At 56.8% G+C, this 21,706-nt stretch overlaps 1 protein-coding gene across 1 annotated transcript; it reads right to left on the bottom strand.

The window, feature by feature from the left end:
- Window positions 1-2,307: 2,307 nt before the first annotated feature.
- SLC25A47 (solute carrier family 25 member 47) lies at window positions 2,308-21,685 on the bottom strand. Its single transcript, XM_063090174.1, has 6 exons — window positions 21,409-21,685; window positions 5,499-5,542; window positions 5,070-5,141; window positions 4,514-4,696; window positions 3,846-4,164; window positions 2,308-3,360 (listed from the first exon to the last, which is right to left on the bottom strand). Exons 1-6 carry the CDS (start codon window positions 21,683-21,685, stop codon window positions 3,080-3,082), a joined length of 1,176 nt encoding a protein of 391 aa, XP_062946244.1. The 3' UTR covers window positions 2,308-3,079.
- Between the last annotated feature and the right edge of the window lie 21 nt (window positions 21,686-21,706).

Genomic DNA, 21,706 nt, shown 5'->3' with positions numbered 1-21,706 from the left:
CCTCACCAGAGGTTGGAGGCCTGGGTTCAAGTCCCCACTCGGGTACTGGCGTGCAGCATGACCTCATCTAGGGCTCTTCCAGCCTCGAGTCCCACTGGGCAAAGCCCCTCCCATTGCCTTGCCAGGCCCCAGTCTTGCTCTCCTGGCTGCCTGTGGCCAGCAGGGGTGAGCCACCCACAGAAATGACAAAGCTCACTAGCCATGTTGCCCCGGGCAATGAGTGGGACTTCTCGTAGCTCCATTGCACCAGTGGATAAGATGAGGGGCGATGTGTGAAGTCCCCAGGGAGCTGCCACTGTCATTGTCCACCCAGCCAGAGCATCTGCTGGCAGCCCTCGGCCCAGGGAGGGGCGAGCTGTGTGGCTTTGGGCAAGTCCCTTAACCTCTTGGGACCTCCAAGAGAGCAGTGGTGCCTCATGTCTTGGGAGGAGTACCCTGCGTCTGATGGTCAGGTGACTCACCAGTGCCACTGCTGATCACCCCCACCACTTAGTGCTAAAAACCATGGTTTCTTGAAGATCCCTGAGAGGAATGGGCTTGTCTAGTCTAGAATGGACAGGTGTGGCAGCTCCACAGGTGTTTGAGGGGAGGTATGAGGTCAGTAACCAGCACCCCGTGGTGTGGGGAATTCCGCTGGAACAGCAGCTTTGTTCCAGATGATCATGTCCACTGGTCAGACACACATGGGGGCTAGCCCAGTGCAGCCTCGCTGCCCAGCAGTACCCTGTCTTCAGGGAGGGCAGAGACCGGCTAAGCCTGCCCCTGAGGGGACGGTGCTTGAAGAGCATGCAGAACAGCTGGAGGACTGAGTGGGTGACGACGTGGGAGGGGCGGTGGCAGGACAGCACTTGGGAGGAGAAGCAGGCCTGCCTCTGGCCGCCAGCCCAGGCCTGCAGCATTGGACAGAGGTCGCTCTCCAGGGTGTTGGGGGAGGGAGGAGCCAGGGCGGAATGCTTGTCAGCCCTTCCCCCCAAGCCCATGATTCTCTGGTCAGTTCATGGCGCTGGGAGCCCTTGGGGGGCCACACTTCAGCTCCCATTTGAAATTTCAAGCACAACCCGGACTTTGTGAAGGCAGCATTTAATGAGAAGACCCACCTCTTGCCCAGGTTATACAATTCCAGACTAGCCCCTTTTCCCACGTCTTTCACATACCCATTTTTAAAGAAGGGACTGGTCCTCACCACCAAGAGGTTGTAAAGGGAGTGAGTACCAGGGCCCTTCCTGCAAAGACACTTCCCCGGTGTCAGCCCTGGGGACATGGGCTGGGCCAGCTGCTCAGTGACGCAGGCTCAGCCCATGCCAGAGGCACCCATCTCCCAGACTGTGACCTGGGGAGCCAGGAGCACTGCCAGTAACTCTCATTCCAAGGTCAAAACCAGTGGATACTCTAGTGGTCTTCTTGACACAAGTGGTCACAGGGTCATGGCTTGAGAAATTATCGAAACCCTTCCCAAGAGGGTTCCAAGAGGGCTGATGCCCTCTTCCCAACATTTGGACAGAACATCTCAGTATCTTTAACTCTTTAAGCTAGGTGAACTTCCAGGAATCTACTAGAGGACTTCATTCATCCCACACCCCGAGCACCTAGGATGCACCGGGCCCTGGACCTAGATACAGCCCTTGGGCAGCTTGCAGGCTCTTGGGGTGGGGGTGGGGTAAAGGCAGATGGGTGACCATACGACCAACCAGGACCCCATGGGAGCAGAGCAGATGACACCTAAAAGCCTGATGGCCAGGCAGGCAGGACTTCCTGGAGGAGGTGGTGCCTAAGATGTGGCATTAGCCAGGCAGAGGACAGGGAGGGCATGCCTAGCGAAGGGCATAAGGTCAAGTACCCGAGAGCACAATGAACACAGGGACCAGCATGACAGGAGCAAGCCCAGGAGGGAACAGAAAAGAGGTTTTTTTGGCCAGAACACTGGAAGGTGTTCAGTTCAAAAACAGGGTCCCACCTGCAGACCCCTCGAAGGGGTGGCTAGGCCAGGGCAGCTGGGAGGAACTAGCTGGAACCAGGTTTCGCTCAGGAAGTGGGTGGGTTGGGATGGGGGTGGCGAGGACTGCGGGTGTCATGCTGGACATGGCAGGGCTCGGTGCCACAAGCCAGGTCCCCATAACCCGGGAGCTGAGGGAGTGGGCCCCCCAGGGTGCTGAGCTGGGCCTCAGAGTGCCACCTGCAGAGTGGAGCTCTGGCCACACCGGCTTGGAGGACTTGTCCGTGTCCCCACACCTCCCACATATAGAGATGAGCTGGAGGTGGGGAAATAGGTCAGCAGCCCCACAGACCATGGAGCAACACCACCGAACATCCTCAGAAACATTTTATTCACAACAGCTCCTGCCTGAGTCTTCAGGGTCCTCATATGGCAGGCACCGCCTCCATAGGCAGAGTGAGGGTGTGTGAGTGAACCTCGCACCATGTTCCCCACCCAGGCGCGGATGGTGACCCAGGCCCCTGCCAGAGCCAAAGCCCAGGTGAGCACAGCTGTCCCAGCAGTGCCCTCTCAGAGCAGCTGGTGCAGGGGACAAGCCTGGTCGGAGCCAGAGGTGGGTGCTGACCCAGGGCTGCCTCGCTGCCTCGAGCCCTGTCTGTGGGAGGGAGACCAGCTGAGCCTGCCCCCGAGGGGACAGTGTGTGAAAAGCACACTGAACAGCAGTGCAGGGCTGAGCGGTAGGGACGTGGCAGGGTGGCTGGGTGCACAGTCGGGTCAATGCAGGGGAACTCTGAAGACACAGTGAGGGGGTTGGGGGGAGGCACGATAAGGAAGCTGGAGTGAAGAAGTGACATGACTAACAACTCCATGTGACAGGTGCCCTCAGCAAGGAGGCCTACTCCTCCCTGGCTCTTGTGCCCTAAGGCCAACCCTGGGCTGGTGGCAGATCAGCCCTTGACCTTCTTGTAGCCAGTAGCTGGGCAGGCCATGCTCAGGCCTTGCTGATTGGCTTCAGCGAGGCTCCCCAGCTGTCCTGGGGGATGGCCCTTTGGGGTTCCAACCCCAACAACACTCCCCTTTGCCACCTCGAGCAACTGTGACCTCTGGAAGCTGCCAGCAGGTTGGCCCCTGGGGAATCAGGACCAGCTATATGAGCAGACCCTGGGTGAGCCTCAGCACAGCCTCATAGGCGACAAAGACCACCATGTTGACAGGGAAGGCACGGCAGCAGTTGACTACCAGCCCCTTGAAGAGGACCCTCGGCCCCTCCTCCCGCACACTGGTCACCATGCAGTGCAGGAGGCCCCGGTAGTGCAGCTGGCCTTGCCCGTCTACCTGTAGGCGGGACTTGATCACGTCCATGGGGGTGGCCACGGCCCAGGCCAGGACCCCTGCACAGCCTCCAGCCAACAGTACGCCCAAGAAATCTGGGGGAGAGACCACAAGTGCCTTGATCTGAAGCCTGATGGGGGCACCAGCCCAAGGGCCAGGCTGCAATGAGCCCTGGGCTCACTCTACCGGCCCATCCTCCATTTTTCAATTTTTTTATTTTTATTTATTAATTTTCATGGCTGGCCAGCACAGGAATTGAACCCTGGACCTTGGTGTTATCAGCACCACACTCTAACCGACTGAGATAACCACCAGCTCCCATCCTTCATTTTGTAAGTGGGGAAACTGAGGCATGGAAGAGGAGGACATAGGTCGTCCAAGGCCACACAGTGATCTGTGACAGAAGTGGGTCTGTCCTGACTCTCTTAGTGTGGAAGGAACAGAGAATCCTGGCCTAGGAGGCAGGATGCCTGGGTTCAACTGCACACTGGGCACCAGCATGCATGTGCACAACCTCCCCTAGGCCTCCTCTTCCCGCTGGGCGAACACCCCACCCTCCCAAGCCCCAGCCCCCACTCACCTGGCTGGCTGTGGCCAGTGGGGGTGAGCCACTCACAGAGGATGGCGTAGGAGAGGAAGTAGGTGGCAAAGGAGTGGCCATCCCGGAGAAGCAGGGCCGAGCTGCCCTTGTAGAGGCCCCGCAGCCCCTCCTCATGGGCCACTGTGGCCAGGCAGTGCAATGGCCCATGGTACTTGGGTCCAGGCACTGGACTTGCTGGGGGCGCAGGACACAGTGAGGGTGCAGCTGAGGGCCACGAGGCTGAGGGTCGCCGCTGCTGTGCCTGCTTCTGTGTCTGTAGGCGGACCTTGGCCACCTCAGTAGGTGATGTCAGGAACACCTGGGGTAGGAAAGGAGGCAGGGATGAGATGGTGCTTGCAGCAATGCCCCACACCCTTGGCCCTGGCCTCCCATGGCCTCATGTTGCCCATGGCAATGTCAGGGAGCCTGGGCTCCGAGAAGCTGCAGGCTGGCCCCAGGGCTTTGATGGCTCAGGCTCCCAACCTGACAGGACACTGGCTCCTCACCCACTGTCTACGGCTCCATGTACGGCCTGCATCCAGTCTCTGCCCTCACTGAGCCTTGGTTTCCCCGCCTGCTGGGGGGTGACTCCCCAGACCCTCTCAGTCTCTCCAAGGCCCCCCAGCCCTGCCGCCCCCGGAGCTCGGCCCTCACCCACACCCACTCACGCGGACGAGGCCAGAGGCACATCCTGCGAGCGTGATGTCGGCCTTGGCGGGCTTGGCCTCGGAGCTGCCATACCGGAACCGGCAGATGTGCGCAAGGCAGTGGCGATAGGTGCCAAAAGACACAGACGAAACCAGGGACACAGTGCACACAGGCAGCGAGAGGCCCCTGTAGAAGCCCCACACCTGGTAAACAGGGCCCAGGTCAGGCCAGGGGCCCAGCCAGGAGGAGGGGCTGCTCTGGGAGCTGAGAGTCAGACATCATTCTGGCCCGGAGGGGACAGGAATGGAACACATGGGTCCCTTCCCTAACCTTCAAAGTCCTGAGCACCACCTGTGGACCCTCTCCTGGAAGCAGTAACCTCCTTCTGAGCCCCTTCTGCATGCCAGCTGCCTGGCTCTAGTCCTCGGAGGAATCCATGAGGTTGGCACAGTTATTCCCAATTGGAAGGAGAGAGAGCTGAGGCCCAGAGAGGGGTTCAACATCACCTGGCTGGTCCACGAGTTGCAGGCCTGGGGCTCCAACATCCCCCTGCCCATCCCCTGGCCCCAGGCTTACCCGCTCTTGGCGATATGTGTCCCGGACACAGTGCCAGATGCTTGTGTACTTCGGTTCCGTCTGGATCTTGACCTGGAGGAGAACTGAGCTTCAGGGAGGGGTGGCTCCAGGCCTAGGGCAAGGTCAGCACACCCTGGGGAGGGGACAGTCATCCCTTTGATTGCCACAGTTCTGCTGCTTTGTGGGAGCAGGGACAGTGAGCCACATTTAAGAGGAGAACCTGAGGCACAGGGATGAGAAAGAGGAACTGACATAGTCCCAGGGACCATAGTGAGCCACTGCAGGCATTTGAGCATGAGAGGACTGGGTCTAATTAGCATTCTAGAAAGGGTTTCTGGCCATGGATGGGGTGCAGGAGACACTAGGGGTGGGCATAGCCCAGGCAGGGGCCTTGGGCTGGGTGGAAGGGGAGCCTGGCTGTAGCCGCACCTTCACTGTGTCCAGAGGGTAGCCCACAGCAACGCCGCTGATGCCTGGAAGGGAATCAGAGGCACCTGGTGAGGAGAGCGGGTGAGGGGCTGGCAGCAGTCTGAGCCCATTTGACAGAAAGAGGAGACGGGTGATCCCTGACTGAGAACCTTGAGAACAGACCCCCACATCTGGCTTTTCCGCACCAGGTCTCCTTAATCCTGAGAGCGACCCCTGTTTTGCAGATGAGCAAACTGAGGCTCCGAGCAAGTTCTGCCAATCTTGCTAGTGGTTTCTCCTTCCCTGAGTCTTGGCCCAGCAGTGCCTCATCTGCCTTGCCTCCTACCAAGGACATTCCTCAGCCTCCCAACTGGTGTCATGTTTGGGGAGAACTTCCAGCCCACCCCCTGCTGGGTCCTGCCTCTGAGCCAGGCAGACCTTGCCCAGGAGCCCTCAATGTGGGAAGGGTTTGCCTGTGAGCAGGAAGGTCACTAGCATTTCAGCTGAGGTGGGTGGCAGGAGGGTAGGTACAGCCTGAGCAAAGGCTGGGAGGTGGGGAGCCCAGGCTCACACGGGCTCTGTGAAGAGCCAGGACTGCCTGGAACCACAAGTGTGCATGGAACAAAGTGGGACACGAGCCTATGCCTTGCAGAGAGTCCTCAGGTGCCAAGCCCAGTCTTGGACCAGGGCCCCCGCCCTCTGACAAGGGGGCCAGGTGCCACCATCCTATTCCTTTCTCCTTTCCTGACACCAGGGCCTCAATGTCCAAACTCCCAGATTGCCGTAGGGAAGCCAAAGGGAACAGGCCAGTCCCCGTGGTTTCACACCTTGTGTCCTCTTATTGTGTATCCCAGGACTCAATAAATATGCATGAATGAGAGAATGAAGTGAATGAATGAACGAATGGCGTAAAGCAATGGACTGACTGAGTGGCTTGGGTAGAACTACCCTCCCTGACCCTCACCTACAGCTCAACAGACTCCTACTCATCCATCAAAGCCCTTCCACAGCATCGCCTCCTCTCCAGAGCCCTCCCTGACCTCTGTACTCTGGACTATCTCTGTGCCTAGAAACATGTTGACCAGAACCCTATCCTGTGGCCTGGCTGCTGTCCTGTGCATGCCATCCCCACCTCCAGAACTAGAGTTCCTCAAGGACAAAGCCCTGGTCTGCAACCCTGTGCCCTGGGGCCCATCACAGAGCAGGGGCCCTTTCACCCAGGCCTTCCCATGGGCTCTGGAGGGAAGATACTGGTCTCTCAGGAAGAGCCCTTCCTGGCTGTGTAACCTCAGGCAAGGCAAGTCCTCTCTCTGAACCTCCTCCTTGGGAAGTGGCTGGCCTTGGGCTGGCACACAGTAGGACCTCAGAAAGTTCACCGGTGGGGCCAGGGCCCTGGTCTTTCCCCTGGCTCGGAGCTGCCCTCCTCTCCTAACCCCCCACACTGTTCTGAGAAATATTGACCAGCTGCACACTGCTGCTTCACAGGACAAGCAAGCCCCACAGCCTGCGATCGATGGCCTGGGAGGAGCCAGAGCCCTGTTCTGAGCCTGCAGTCCAGTGGGCTGGTTATCTCTCTGGATCAGTCTTTCACAAGCAGCCCTTTCCCCAGGAGGAAAAACAGTTTGAACCAGCAGAAAGTTTGGCCCCAGAAGCAGGCCACAGAGGCCCATCAAGGCAAACAGAACAGGCAAATCAGGCAAATCAGCCAGCAGGACAGGCAGGGCCGGGGCTCAGCCTTCCAGTCCCCGCCACAGGACCCAGGCCCTGTCTCCCCTCACTATCCACCCTCTCCTGGGGCCTCTCATCCCTCCCCACACCAAGGACTCCCAGTCTCCCCCTGGCCCATATGGCAGTGACCCTCTGTGTCCCAAGTGGCCCCCATGTCTGGACTCCAGCCCCGTCCCGAGCCTGCTCTCAGCCTCCTGTCTTAGCCCCCAAGCCAGCACAGACTCCCCTAACTCCTACCAGAACCTCCCTGGCTGCCTCGCCCACCCCAAGTCTCCAGGAACCTGCTCTCTCCTCCCGGCACCTACAGTCCACATCAGGTCCTGGCCACTCCTGGGGGAGCTCCTCAAACCCCACTGCTGCTGGAAGGCTAGCCCCCACCCCCACTGGCCCCCCCCGGGCAGAACACTGTGCCCTTCCCCCACTCTTCCTGGTGCAGTCCCCTACACAGCCCACCATCCCTGTCTGTTACCTCCAATGGCTCCAGCCACAAAATCCATGGACAATGTGGACGAGAGGGAAGGCCCTGGGCCTGCCTGCCTGAGAGTGACCTGGTGCCACCACTGGGGTGACCTCAGCATCTCCCAGTCCACTCTTCTCAGAGCTTAAATACCTCCTGACCAGTGGCCCAAAGGCAGGGCCAAAGCTGTGCTGGGAAGCAGGCGATCGATGCCCATACCCACGTGCCACACAGCTGGACACCTTCCCACCCAGCCCCCAAGTACCCTTATCCCAGTGCCCTGGAGATCCAGGTATCAGGGAAGTGTGTGAGAGGTCACAGGAGGTGCCAGGCCCTAGGAGGCAGAATCACTGTCCCCACCACCGCAGGGCTGGGCCCCAGCCACATCCAGACACCTCCTGAGGAGGTCTGGAGATGGATCTGTGACAGCTTCCACCCATCGAAGCCCAAGCTCAGGCCTTCTCCGTGTCCTCTGGGTCTCCCCTGGATCTGCTCAGGATTCCTGCCCAGGGAACCATCCAAGCACCCCCACTTATTCATTCAACGACCACTCTCTGGGCTGAGGCTACACCCAGGCAAATAAGAGGCAGTCCCTGTCCTCAAGGAGCTCCAGCTGGTAGGGAGGGAAGGAGTCGGGGGTGACAGCCCACCCAGGAGCAGCACCTCCATCTGCTCCCCATCATCCCACTGCCCTGCTCCGTCACTGTCATGCGTTCCATCCGAGTGGGTCTCTGACTCCGAGGCCCTGGTGCCCAGCCTCAACTGGGGACGGGGCTGCCAATGCAGCCTCTAGCCAGGCTGGCCAGGGCAGTCCTGAAGGGGAGCCACTCCACTAAGAGGCTGCTTCTGTCCACAGTAATTGTAAAACTAGTGACCCCCTCACACGTGTACCCCACTGTACAGTTTACCAAGCTCTCTTCATTCACCACGTCATGGGATCTTCCTTGCAGCCCCAGGAGGGAGGCAGGGCAGCATTCATGGTCCCTCTTTATAGATGGGGCCACTGAGACACTGAGACCCAGCAAGGGGTCTTGTTCAAGGCCATGCAGACAGCAGGGCTGGATTCAATCTGCAGACACTTTCTTACAACCCACCCTCTCTGATGTCCTGGGTGGTACAGGGAGGCCCTCAGGAAGTGAGTCTTGTCTTGGTGTACAGGGACTCAGCACACACCCCCATGTGACCCACACTGCAACCCTGGGAGGTGACCCCAGGGGACACTGAGGCTCAGGGAGGCAGTGCACTTGCCAGGGTCACACAGCTGCTGAGCAACACAACAATCTGTTGACCAGAAAGCTGGTGGAACAGGCAAAAGGGACAGGCGTTAACATCTTGGGGTCCAGGCAGCACTGACTGGCTGGCCCACAGGGCCGGAAGCTGTGTGTCCATCTGTTTTCTTGACCTCTGATGGGCTGACCTGCAGGCTGGCCTTGAACAGGCTGAGCGCTGACAGAGGGGCTGTCTCCCCCTGCACTGTTCTATTTTCAGGTAAGTGGAGGGACACAGGGTGGGCAGTGCCAGCTGCCACAGCAGAAGGCAAAGGGCATGAAGTGGCCTGTCCAAGGCCATCCTGATGCCCTTCCTGGCCTTTAGAGAGACAAGCTCAACATCTGGGCAGGAGCCAGGCTGTCTGCATTCAAATCCCAGCTCTGCCACTCATGGCTGTGAGACCTCGGGCAAGCCCCTTGACCTCTCTGTGCCTCCACTTCTGCATCCACAAAATGGGAATAGCAACTGCCTCATGTCTGTGACCACTCAGGACAAGCTCTGGACATGTCTGTGTGGGAGTGGCCAGCCAAATGCTAAAGCTGCATTAATAGAAGCACGGTCTAGAAGGGTGGAGGTGACAGCCTGTTCTGGGAAGGGCAAATGCAGCTGGGCCTCAGGATCCACTGCAGATTCTAAACTCGAGAAGCCTGTACCTTGGACAATGAGGGAGCCTGAAGCATGTCATCTAACTGAAAGGACAGGGACCCATTTAGTCCCACATTTCCTGCAGAGTGTCCAATGCAATTAAGTGCCACCCACCCCTGGCACCTGAGCCAGAAGCCCAGGAGTTGCCCTGGACACCTTTCTCCCTCTACCCCACACCCAGTCCTGCGTGTCAACTCTCTCAAATTCACGTTCAGATCCACTTGCCTGCATAGCCCGCAGCTGCAGTGTCAGCTCCTGGACGACAGCCCACTGCAGCCCCTGCCCTCCACACATGCAGCAAACACTGCGTACCTGCCCATGCCAAGTTTCAGGCACCGGCACCCAGCAATAACATGACAGACAGAAGTCCCCGACCTGCTGGATCTTATGTTCTGGGGAAGGCGAGAGGCAGACAACCAGCAGACAAATAACTAAAATACAGAGCATGTCAGATGGCGGTAAGTACCAAGGAGAAAAATAAAGTAGAGATGAGGTGGGGAGTAGTGGGGCAGGGGTGGGGAGGGTTGGGGCAGCCCAGGAGGTGACACGTGAGATAAATATGTTCTCTCAGTCACGCGGCTAAGTTTCACCTGCCCTTTGTCTCCTGAACAAACATGCCCAAACTTGACCCCTTTCCATGACAGAAATAGAAAACATGACACCTCACTGTTCAGGCTGCTGTTTGCAGGTCTGAACATTTCTTCACTCTGAGCCTCTGGCAGCCAGGGTCATGCTGGATTTGTCACCCAGCACAGGGCAGGCACTTTGGGGAAGCTAAGGAGAATAAATGGGTGAGGAAATGAGTCAACGGACAGATGGACAGATGGATGGAGCGACAGAAGGATGGAGGGATGCAAAGGCAGATGGATGGACAGATGGACGGATGAACGGAGGGATGAAGGGATGCGCAGATAGATGGAAAGATAGGGAGGGACGGACAGACAGATGAATGGACAGGTGGATGGATGGGTGGATGAAGGGATGGATAGCCTGGCAGGGGCCCCACAAGGAAGGGATGAGGCAGGATTGCAGGGCGCAGGACAGGCCATTAACCAGCCAACACCCTCTGCATCCACACTGTGCTGGGCCCTAAATATCGAGGGGACACCTCAAGGGGGTGTCACCCACCTGCCCAGCCACCCATCAGCCTATCCATCCTTTCCACCAACACCTTCTCTTTCCGAGGGTGGTGCCCCCAGAGATGCTGCCCTCTCGGGTCTCCTCACTTGGAGAAAGCCGATGGCACTAGGTGACTTTACACAATACTTGTTACTCTTTTTCAGCGCAATAACATCAAAGTTCTGTAAGAAAATGTCCATATTTTTCAGACATGCCAACAGAAGGACATAGTGGCGAAATGGCCTGAAGTCTGGAGTTGACTTAAACAATGCAGCTGATAACACCAAGGTCCAGGGTTCGATCCTTGCACCGGCCAGCTGCCAAAAAAAGGAAAAGAGGGAAAAGAGGAGGACTGGAGGGATGGAGAGTGAGAGGCTAGCGGGACAAAACCTTCAGTCTGCGTGAGGGCTATGGCGCTTGCTCTAGTCCATAACAAAAAGTAGCAAAAGAACAGAACCAAGAACGGAGCTGCTTGTACCCTGCCCAACACGGACAGACTGTGGAAGTGCCCATTGGCCATGGGGCAGCTGGAGGGAGCGGGCACTGAGGGTCCCAATCACCTCCAAATGCCCTTTCCTCCCACCTCCCGCCCAGCTTTCCTGACCCAGTGTAGGGTCACCTCCCCACCCTTGGTCTGACCTGACCCAGGAAGGGGCAAAGAGGTCGCCTGCCAGCTGGGTAGGCAGGGGCCTTGGCTAAGGGCTCTGCCTCTCCCAGCTGTGTGACCTTGGGCCAGTGGTGTGACCTCTCTGAGTCTTGATTTTTTCAACAGGTGATGGACCTCCAGTCTTGCATGGATAACAGAGGTGGAGTTCGGGGGTACCCACTGGGGTCACCTCAGGGCCACCCTCACTGACAGGCCAGGGTCACTGATATTGGCATACAGGCTGGCTTTGGCCTCCTCCAGCAGCACCAGAGCTCCGCCGTGTGTGACCAGCCACACGAGGAAAGCCAGGGCTGAACCCCAGGGGCAGACAGACATTGCACAAACCCAGGGCTGGGGCAGCCAGGCTTTCTGCCTGAGGTCCATGTAAGGGCTAGACGCATTCTAAAGTGCATTTGTACTTTAACTACATGTTATAAAAAACAACTCCAAGGGCCAGGCCGTGGCTCACTTGGGAGAGCGTGGTGCTGACAACACCAAGTCAAGGGTTAAGGTCCCCTTACCAGTCATCTTTTTTTTTAAAAAAAAAACAAAACAATTCCAGATGGAGGAGATGAAGCCAGTACAGAAATGAGAGTCCCAGAAGCCAGGCCTGGGCCCGCCCTGCAGTGGGACTTGGGCAAACACTAATTTTTTTTTTTTTTTTTTTTTTTCCGTGACCGGTGCTCAGCCAGGGAGTGCACCGCTCATCCTTATATAGGATCTGAACCCGCGGCGGCGGGAGCGTCGCCGCGCTGCTAGCGCAGCACGCTACCGAGTGCGCCACGGGCTCAGCCCCAAACACTAATTTTTAAAAAATAACTCTGTGATTTCCTTCCTTTCCCTAGCAATGAGTCTTGGTCGCCTTGCCACCTGGATACCTGGGGATCCACTGCCTTCCTGTGCTCATCCACAGTGCCCCAAGGGTAGCTGAGGCTCTGAGCCCGGCTGCCTGGGCTCAGCCCTCGTTCTGCCACCACGAGCTGCAGGACCTGGATAAATCCCTTGGCCTGCCTGGGCCTTAGTTTCCTCATCCGTAAAGTGAAAATTCCATCACCTAATGCCATGCCATTGTTGGGAGGACCAAGGGCCATAGCTGTAGAGCTTTGGAGCTGTAACTGGCAGGCAGCAGGCACTCTATAAATGTGAATTATGATTTAATTCCACTATTGATCGGCTTGAGGCTTGTTTCCAGTTTATTACAGAAACTGCTCCAATAAACACAATTTGAGGTCTTTTGTATTTCAAAGGGGCACATTTCCAGAGGGGTAATTCGTGGATCAAACACATCTGAACTATTTAAAATTTTAATGAATTTTGCCATTTTGGCAGGATTTGGAGGGGCTGAGGAGGGACAGTTGAGTTTCCAAGGTATGGATCCTGGCTCAGGAGCCCAGAGTGGGCACTGGGGGGCTGGCCCAGCTCCAGAGAAAATCAGCGGCCCTTGCATTCCCAGAAAATGGGGCTCCCTGGCAAGTCTGGACAAGGTCTAGAGACCCCAGCAGTTCACCTGGCTGCTCACTCTGTGACCAGGAGCAAGGCAGTGACCTACCTGAGTCCAGCTTCTTCATCTCTAAAATGGGACAAGCCAGCCCCATACCAGGACACGAGAGCCCACACATGCTGGGCTTGGCCCTCTGGGGTCTGTAGGGTTGGCATGCCCGACTAGTTGCTGCAGCCTCGCCCAGCTTTGGGAGGGGGTAGGAGTGTCTCTGAGGTGTGAGTGATGTGCAGGGTGGGATGAACCCCCCACCCCAGTCCTCCCAGACACCCTGGCCTCCCTCTGATGTCCTGAGGGGTTAGAGCCCTGAGCCTAGGGTCTCTGAGCCTGCATGGCCCCCAGGATAGACCTCAAAGCTACAAAACCAGTCACAGGGCGTTCTCTGCTGCCACTCCTCCCTGGGCCTTCTCCCTGGAAATGGGGCACACAGGTGGGGCAGACCCCGGGCTCCAGCCCCAGTCCTGCTGGCAGAGACATGAGACCTTCCCATTGAGCTGGTCACAGGCAGTACACTGAACCTCCTGGCCTTCTGGAGCCATCCCAGTGTTACAGAAGAAGACACTGCAGCCAAGAGAGAAACAGCGGAAGAGAATTCTGGGAAAGACTTGGAATCTGAGGCCCAGCTCTGCCACAGATGACACCACAGCCAATTGACTTAACCCCCATGCCTCAGTTTCCATATCTGTGAATGAGGACTTCACAGTTCCCAGGTACCCAAGCCCTACTCAGGCTGCTGCTTGCAGCGCCTCCTGCTGGCCACATATCTAGCCCTTCATGCCCAGTCCCAGGGGTAGTCTCAACCCTGGAGCCCACTGACTGGAAGGGCTGAGAAGGCCACTTGTCCTGGCTTTAGGGTGGTCACCTAAACACAATGACCTCTGACCCCACTCAGATCCAAGGCACAAGGAGGTTATATATATATATATTTTTTTTTTTTTTAAAAAGATGACCAGTAAGGGGATCTTAACCCTTGACTTGGTGTTGTCAGCACCACACTCAGCCAGCGAGCGAACCGGCCATCCGTATATGGGATCCGAACCCGGGGCCTTGGTGTTATCAGCACCGCACTCTCCCGAGTGAGCCACAGGCCGGCCCAAGGAGGTTAGATTGAGGAATGGGAGGCCCTCTCCAAAGCAGGTCCTGAGGCCTATCATATCTGATTATTTAGGAAAAGGAAGCTATTGACTTCTGTCAATCATTCATTCATTCATTCAATCCAGTGGGCATATTCTTGTGTCAGGCACCATGCTGGGCACTGGGACACAGAGATGACCCAGATACCACCTTGTCCACCTGTAGTCCCCAGCCCCCAGATAATTAATATTATCTATCATTAGATAATTAATAATACATAATAGATGGTGTTATTATCTTATATTAATTACAGATAATTAATATCATCTAATGATAGATACCTAATAATATTATTTATGAGTGCATAACAAATTACCCCAACATTGAAATATTTATCATCCTCACAATTTTTTCTGTTTTCCCTGCAGTTGGCCAACATCTCCCAGTTTCTGAGGGTTGGGCATCTGGGAATAGACTGGCTGGGCGGCTCTGGCTTAGGGTCTCTCATGAGGCTGCAGTTGTCTGGAACCATGGCTGGGGTGGGAGGACCTGGTTCCAAGGTGACGCACTCACACGGCTGTAGGCTGGAGGCCTCAGTTCCTCACCACACCACAATGCCCTTTAGGACCCAGTCTCAAAAGCGACACTGTCCTTTCCGCCATTTTCTATTCTCTAGAAATGAGTCCATAAGACCAGCCCACACTCAGTGGGAGGGAAGTTAGGCTTCACGTTTCAAAGTGGGGAGTATTGAAGAATTTGTGGACATATTTTCAAGCCACTATAAAGAGCCAGGAATGAAAACAGACAAATGTGGCAGGCCCCTCGGTGTAGATTAAATGTTCCCCCAAAATTCACTGCAGTTTGACCCCCAAAGTAACAGCGTTAATAAGATGGGAAATCTGATTATGGCATTTGAAAGGTGGGGCCTTTAAGAGGTGATTAGATTGTGAGGACCATGCTCTTGTGAGTGGGTTGATCCGCTCATGTAGCAACGGGTGTGGTTCTGACGGCTTCATGAGGAGGGTGAGTGAGCAGCTTAGTGCTCTTGCTCAGCTCATTCTCTCGCCATGTGACACCCTACATTGCTGTACAGAGCCACCACCAAGAGGGCCCTCACCAGATGTGTTCCCTGGACTTTGGACTGCCCATCCTCCACAACAATAAGAAGTAGATTTCATTCCTTCAGGAATTACCCAGTTTCAGGTATTTTGTTGCAAGCAACAGAAATGGACTAATACATCCCTGCAAGAGCCCCAGAAGCCTGTCTGTCTGAGGCTGTCGTGGAGTCTTCAGGGAAGAGGAGACAGCTGAGCCCCTCTTGAAGGGGTGTGGGGACTTCCCAGAAGGCAGCAGTAAGAGCGCATGCCTATCAGCACACCCAGTGTGCCCCATGCCAGCAGTGAGTGCCTGGGGGAGGTCGAAGGGCTGGTTGGGACCAGAAAGAGCTTGGACACATCCCACTGGTGCAGTGACAGCACGTCCAAGGAAGGCAAAGAGCTTGGTGGTACAGTGGCAGGTGGAGGAGGGGAGAGGACAAAATACCAGGGAGGGGCCAGCTGAGCTACTTGTAGGGGAAAAGCCACAGAAGCTGGAGGGTCAGGTCCCTGAGGAGGCTGAGGACGGGCCGGCTAGGGGACTCCAGACGGCAGAGCCCAAAGCAGTGGGGCAGGTGGCAGAGGGGAGATTCTGGCTCCAGAAGAGGAGGGACCACCCTCCCTGTGCAGGACAATGCTGCCCCAGGAAGACGCTGCCCTGCTCGTGCCTGGCAGGGTGACTGCCTGAGGCTGGGCAGGGAATACAGGAGAAGCCCTCAGAGGGAGAAGGCACCCAGCCCTCAAGGCCTCTCCACCTGTGAGAGGTTCTGGAATACGGCACGGTCCCGTTGCAGGGTTCTGAACGACTACAGGACACCTGAGTTTCAGGGCACTGAAGGGCTTTCTCCCCATCCCTTTCTTTACCCGTCTCCAGAGCTGCTGGGGTCTCCCCATATCGGGTGCTCCCTGAGAAGAGGCCTGCCTGCCACATCTGTGACGTACCCTGACACGCCTCTGGGCTCAGTGCATGTCACCTCTCTGCCGGCTTTCTCTCCCCTCCCGCCCACTCCTGCCTCCCCACGGTGCCAACTTCGCCCTACCACTCCAACCTCGGCCCAGGTGGGGACACGCTGCTGCCCTCCTCTGGCCACTGCCCTTGGGGAGCCTGTTTGCATGGGACAGCCTGCTTGCTCATCCAGCCATCCCCAAATTGTGACAGTAGGAACCCTGATAGATGGCAGGTCCAGGCCAGCTTTTGCCTGGGCCTCAGCTCCAACCCAGTGCTGACCCAGGGCTGGGCCCCATGAGCCAGGGCAATGCAGGAGGGGCTGAATGGGCATCCAGCACCCAGTGTGTCCACAGACGCCAGGCTAGCTCCTCGCACCCAGCCTGTGTCTTGACCCCAATTGGGGACCACCCCCTTGGCCTTCTGGCTCCTGGGTACCCCTGACAGGCTCCCTTAAGCTCTATTTTTACTCAAGAAGCAGTCAGTGTCTATATATATCACTCCATCTTGAGTTTCTGCTCAGCTCCTCATCTGGCCTGAGCCTCCCTCTGAGGTTCTGCATGGCACACAGCAGGCCAGGAGGCCCACAGCTCACCTGCACAGCAGCCGTGGGACACCGCGAATGCTTCCAACAAGCAGAAATGCACAGAACCCGCACAATGTAGGGGCAACTTTGGGGTTGACTAAATTCAAGGGAGAAAAAAATTTTGGCCACTGTGGACTTGGGAGGTTGTCTCCAAGGGGTCCCAGGCCCTCTACCCTCTAAGGCCCAGAAGGGATTCAATGGCGAGACGGGGTCACTCTCACCAAGTGGAGGAGAGGCTGGAGATAAATCCAGAGGGCAGTTTTATTTATTCACAGCAAGAAAGACTCATCAGGCAGAGCTATTACTCATCAGTGCCAGGCCTCAAACCAACAGCTCAGCCCCTGACCCCTTGCCACAAAGCCACCTGTCCTGTTTGCTACAGCATCTTCAGCTGCCATCTGGGACCTTTCTGAGCCAGGGCCAAGAGTCCAGATGTGGGGGCTGGGATCTCCCCCCACCCATCCAGTCAATTAAAGATGCCCTTAGGAAACCCTTTAGTACTTCCACCAATTAATTAATTCCTCTCCCATTTCCCACAAAGGTGTCGACAGCTACAGTAGGGAAGCAGAGCATCCTGCACTGGAGGAAGGGCAGCAAGGCCAGGTCCTGTCCCTACCCTGTGCCTGGCTGGGCGTGGTCCCTCAAGGTGCACTCACTGGCCCCTGGAGTCCTCCCCAGCCCTTCTCACAGAAGACAAATGTGAGGCCAAGAAGCTCATGGGGTCACACAGCCAGGAGGGGCCCAAGTTGAGATTTAAAAGCAAGAGCTTCCTGAACCTGGCCTTGGAGACAGTATCAACCCTCAAAGCCCCCTAAGAACCACTGGAGAGGCTGGTCTCAGTGCAGGTTTTGCACCCACCTGCTCCCAAGTTCTCTGTCCTTAGGTCTGTCTTTCCAGTTGTTTCCCTAGGAGTTGACTCAGCCACACTGGACGCCCTGGCTGGCTCCAACCCCAGAAGTCTATAAGAGAAACCTAAGGCCGAGGCCACACAACAGGAAAGGCCAGAGCCCAGGCTCCCTCACTCAGGCTGGGCTCAGAGATTGCCTGGCTCTGTCTCCCCCAGGACAGCCACACCCATTCCTGGCTCTTCTCACCATGGCTGACTGCAGCCCAGAAACGCTGTTTCTGATGTTTTTAATTCTAAATTACATTTCTGAAAAATTGGAAACCAAAAAATAAAAAATCGGTTACTAGAACCCACCACCTCTCCTTGCCTCTCTTTGTCACAAGCCCAGAGACAGGAAAGCTATCAGCCAGTGGGGTCCCCACCCAGGATCCCGTCACCTTCCCCAGCCAGGTCCTGTCTAGGGCTGGGAAAGGAGACAAAAGCAGCTTTGCCCTGGAGACTGATGACAATCACAGAGAGAAAATCATGGGGGGACGCAGGGGCTCTACTCTCTAGACAGGGAGGACATCTCAGTCCATTCTGGCTAAGACAAAAATACCATCAACTGGGTGGCTTATGAACAACAGAGATTGGTTCCTCACAATTCTGGAGGCTGGAAAGCTCCAAGATCAAGGCGCTGGCAGATCCAGTGTCTGGTGAGGGCTGCTTTCTGATTCAGGTGGCACCTTCTTGCTGAGTCTTCACATGGCAGAAGGGGTGAGGGAGTACTCTGAGGTCCCCTACAAAGGCACTAGCCCCATCACTTCTTGTTGTGAGGCACCCTCCCACAAGAAAAGCATTTACATGCCACTTGTGCAGAAAAGGGCAGTTTATTCACTCCATCTCCCAAGGAGCAACCAAGGAAGAACGACATCGGGCTTTGGTCTTGTGGGGTTTTTAGACAAAAACTATATCCCATTGGCCCACGAGATTTTCCAGGTGCACAGAGCAAGCTAGGGGGCTAGGTCACAAAGGCCGAGAACGAGCTGTTCGAGCAATCAAGTATACAAGTTTTCATTGTGTATGGTTCCTGTTCCCATGTAACAGTTCACTGTGTAAGGTTCCTGTTTTTATGTAATTGTTTTCTGTTTCTATGAGAGCCAACGGTTTCTCATGCAGAAGTGGGGGGGTAGTCTGCAGGTCAGACAAGGGGCAAAATGGAGTTACTTACAATAAGCAAGCAATTTTACAGAAGCAGATAGTGTACATTATGAGGGTACATAATAGTGAGCTCTATTTCACTCTCAAAGGCCCCACTTCCTAACACCATCATCTTGGGAGTTAAGATTTCAACACATGAATTTGGGGTGGGTGAACACAAACATTCAGACCACCTCAGAGGGTAAGCCAAGCCCCTGCGGAGGAGTCAGAAGTAAGACAGTTCTGAAGGTGACCCCTGCGAGGCTGGGCAGGAGAGCTTTCAGGTAGGTGGAGTAGCCAGTACAAAGGCCCTGGGGTAGGAACAAGCTGGGAGTGTGCGCTTGTCGGGAAGGCCAGAGGAGGTGAAAGGTGAGAACTGAGGTTGTGGCCAGGTCATGTTGGGCCTCGGAGGCCATGGCACTGAGCTTGGGTTTTATTCGAAGTGAGAGGGAAGCTGATTGACAGCTCCCTCCCAAGTCTTTATCCAGGAGCTTTGCATATTGCTCAGGTGGCTCCCACCTCAGGTCTCCACTGCACTTTCCCCCAGCCCCCGACCTGTGCACTTCTCCTGCACAGCCTAACTCCCTAGAAAGTCTACACAGCTGATAGTTCAGCCTCCCCACTTCCTCCTGACTTGCCATGTGGCACCCCAGGCTCCAGCCTCACTCTCCATCCAGGGCCCAAACAGCTCCTGCTGGGGCACCGACTGCCTCCTGCCAGTCAGTTCAACAGAATCCAGGGTGGGGAGAAAGATAGCTTGCTTTTCCTTTTCACCTGCTGGTGTTTCTAGCTTTTCTACTCTGAACTTGCCTTGTGTAAGACAGTGTGAAAGCATACAAAATAAAAACTCCAGCACACACTTCCAGTGAACTGACTGGACCCCTGGTCCCCTGTCCCTCTGGCTGTCCTCAGACCTCTCTGGCCTTTTCAGGGCTAGGTCCTCAGGGCTGGACAGAGTCCTGCAGGGCAGCCTCCCCTGAGGTGGGAGGTCTGGGGCTCTGGAACGTGGGGAGTTTGAAAAAGCACATTCTGTGCTGTAATTTTATCCTTAGGAAATGAAATAAAACAACAGACACGGAACCCAACTGCTGATGTAATGCATGCAACGAGATGTGGAGATCACATTCTCATTTACTTGGCGACGATTTCTTTACTCCTCCTTTCTGGGGCTGGCTGGTTAGCTCACTTGGTTAGAGTGTGCTGCAGGTAACACCAATATCAAGGGTTCAGATCCCCTCACTGGCCAGCTGCCAACAAACAAAGAGTTGATTACCCCTCCTTTCTGATCTCTCCCCACCTGCTTTGGAAGCCCTGCCACAGATGTCAAGGCTTTGGCCTGTCTTGTCCTCAGCACAGGGCAGTCACCACCTGAGTGACTTTCAGGCAGTAGGAAAACACAGGACTCTAGGGAGATGTGGTTTTACAAAGTTTAGAAACCCAGCAGCCCACCCGAGTGACCCCAGCCCCTCCCAGTGCCTGCCTTCACACCTTCCTTGATGCCCCCACCCAATGCTGACTGAGCAGCCCTGGGGGCACACCAGGATGAACAGGATTCACCGTGGACCTGCCGTCAGGGTGCTTCTGGCTGGGGGCAGCCCACTGGTACCCCTGTCCTGAGGCTCCTGTGCAGGCCTCTTCAGATCTGCCCCAGAGCTCATCCCTCCACTGGTCTCCATGTATTGACCTTTGTCCCCAAACCCAACAGGCCCCCGTCTGAACACTGTCCTCAGGAGGACTCCAGCTACCTGAGTATGTCCACAGCCAGCTCCTGCCCCTGTTCTGGGTCTGGGCTTTTCCTGGGGCACACGTGCTGTTGCTTTTCTGGCCAATGGGGCCCTCTCCTCCCTTCCCAATACCTGGCGAAATTCAAACCCAGGCCTCCAGACCCCTAGTTCGGGGCCCTCCAGCCATCACGAGCACTGGACTAGGAGTCAGCAGACCTGGGTTTGGGTCTCTGCTTAATGTTCTACTTAGATTCTAAGAATAAAAGAAAACGGCAGTTCGAGTCCTGGCCTCTGTATCACCAGGCTTCTGCTACTAACAAACACCTACACATATCTCCTAATACCAAATACATATGACCTTTAAAACCTGTCCCCATGAGATGTGCATCCACTGTAATCCACATTCGGATTTCACAAACAGTAACAGGCAAATGAAATAACTGTGTGATCTGGAACCTGGGAACGTGGCAGAATGTGGTCTGCACAGCAGGCCACGGAGCAGGAAGTTGGACCCCGACCTAAGGCTGTTGACTTTCACTGCGCAGGAGAAACCGCCCGGGGCCTGCTCCAGCCCGCACAGGCTGGACCGCCTGCGGCGCTGGGGCCGACGCCGACTGGGACCCCACCCAGGGCCGGAGGGCAGGGAGGGGGTCCCTTGCCATTGTGAATGTCAGGGACTCCTGGTGGGCCGCGTCCCCCACGGTGACCCAGGGCCAGGCGCTGTCCCCCTCCGCCTGACCCGCCCTGCCCGGGGGGCGGGGGGGGCCCTTCCTGAGTCACACGCGGCCCCTCTGACCACCTGGCCTGCTCCGCCCCGCAGCTCTCGACCCTGCCCGGGGACCTCCCTCGCTCCACAACCTTCCGCGGCTCCCGCAAGCCTGCAGTCCGTGGCGCACCCTTGACACCACGGCCCCCTTCCGTTTTAAAGTTCGCTCCCCTGTGCCCCAAACCCGCGGGAAGCGCCCGGGCGCGCTCACACCCTCAGGACCCCGTGTGTTGGGCCAGCAGACCGGAAGCCGCCGCCAGGTGGGCGCGCAGGAGTGTCACAACTAGTTGTGTCCGAGCCCGCAGGCCGCGGGTCCCGGCGCTCCACGTCCGTAATCGCGGCAGGGTCCTCACCACACAGCGGAGGACGCTGAGGTTCAGCGGCGGCGTCTGAATCCGAACCCAGGTCCAGGGTCCCCGGGCCCAGCCCGGAGCGAGCGCCGTCCGGCGCAGCTGAGGCCGCATCGCGCCCTCTCCCGCCCGGGCGGCGCGGGCGGGCGCACCAAGCACACTCTTTGTCTGCGGCCCCTCCGCGCCGCCCGCCACGTCCCCCCGCCCGGGCACGCCCAGCCAATGAGGAGAGGCGGCGGCGCGCAGGGCCCGGGGCGTTGTCCGCGCCTCGCCCGCCCATTGGCTCCGCTTCGCGCCCCCG

Source organism: Cynocephalus volans, chromosome 3, assembly GCF_027409185.1.
Source record: "Cynocephalus volans isolate mCynVol1 chromosome 3, mCynVol1.pri, whole genome shotgun sequence".
NCBI lineage: Eukaryota > Metazoa > Chordata > Mammalia > Dermoptera > Cynocephalidae > Cynocephalus > Cynocephalus volans.
The sequence above is the reverse complement of the archived record's forward strand: the minus strand, read 5'-3'. Positions and strand labels throughout refer to the sequence as shown.

Bases quoted from the DNA above. Each gene is read 5' to 3' on its own strand.
- SLC25A47 (XM_063090174.1), bottom strand. From the start codon at position 21,685: ATGGGCGGGCGAGGCGCGGACAACGCCCCGGGCCCTGCGCGCCGCCGC. The intron at 4,165-4,513 runs GTGAGTGGGTGT...TTCCTACCCCAG, and splicing joins GTGCCTCTGGCCTCGTCCGC to GTGTTCCTGACATCACCTAC. The intron at 3,361-3,845 runs GTGAGTGGGGGC...TCTCTCCCCCAG, and splicing joins CACTGGCCACAGCCAGCCAG to ATTTCTTGGGCGTACTGTTG.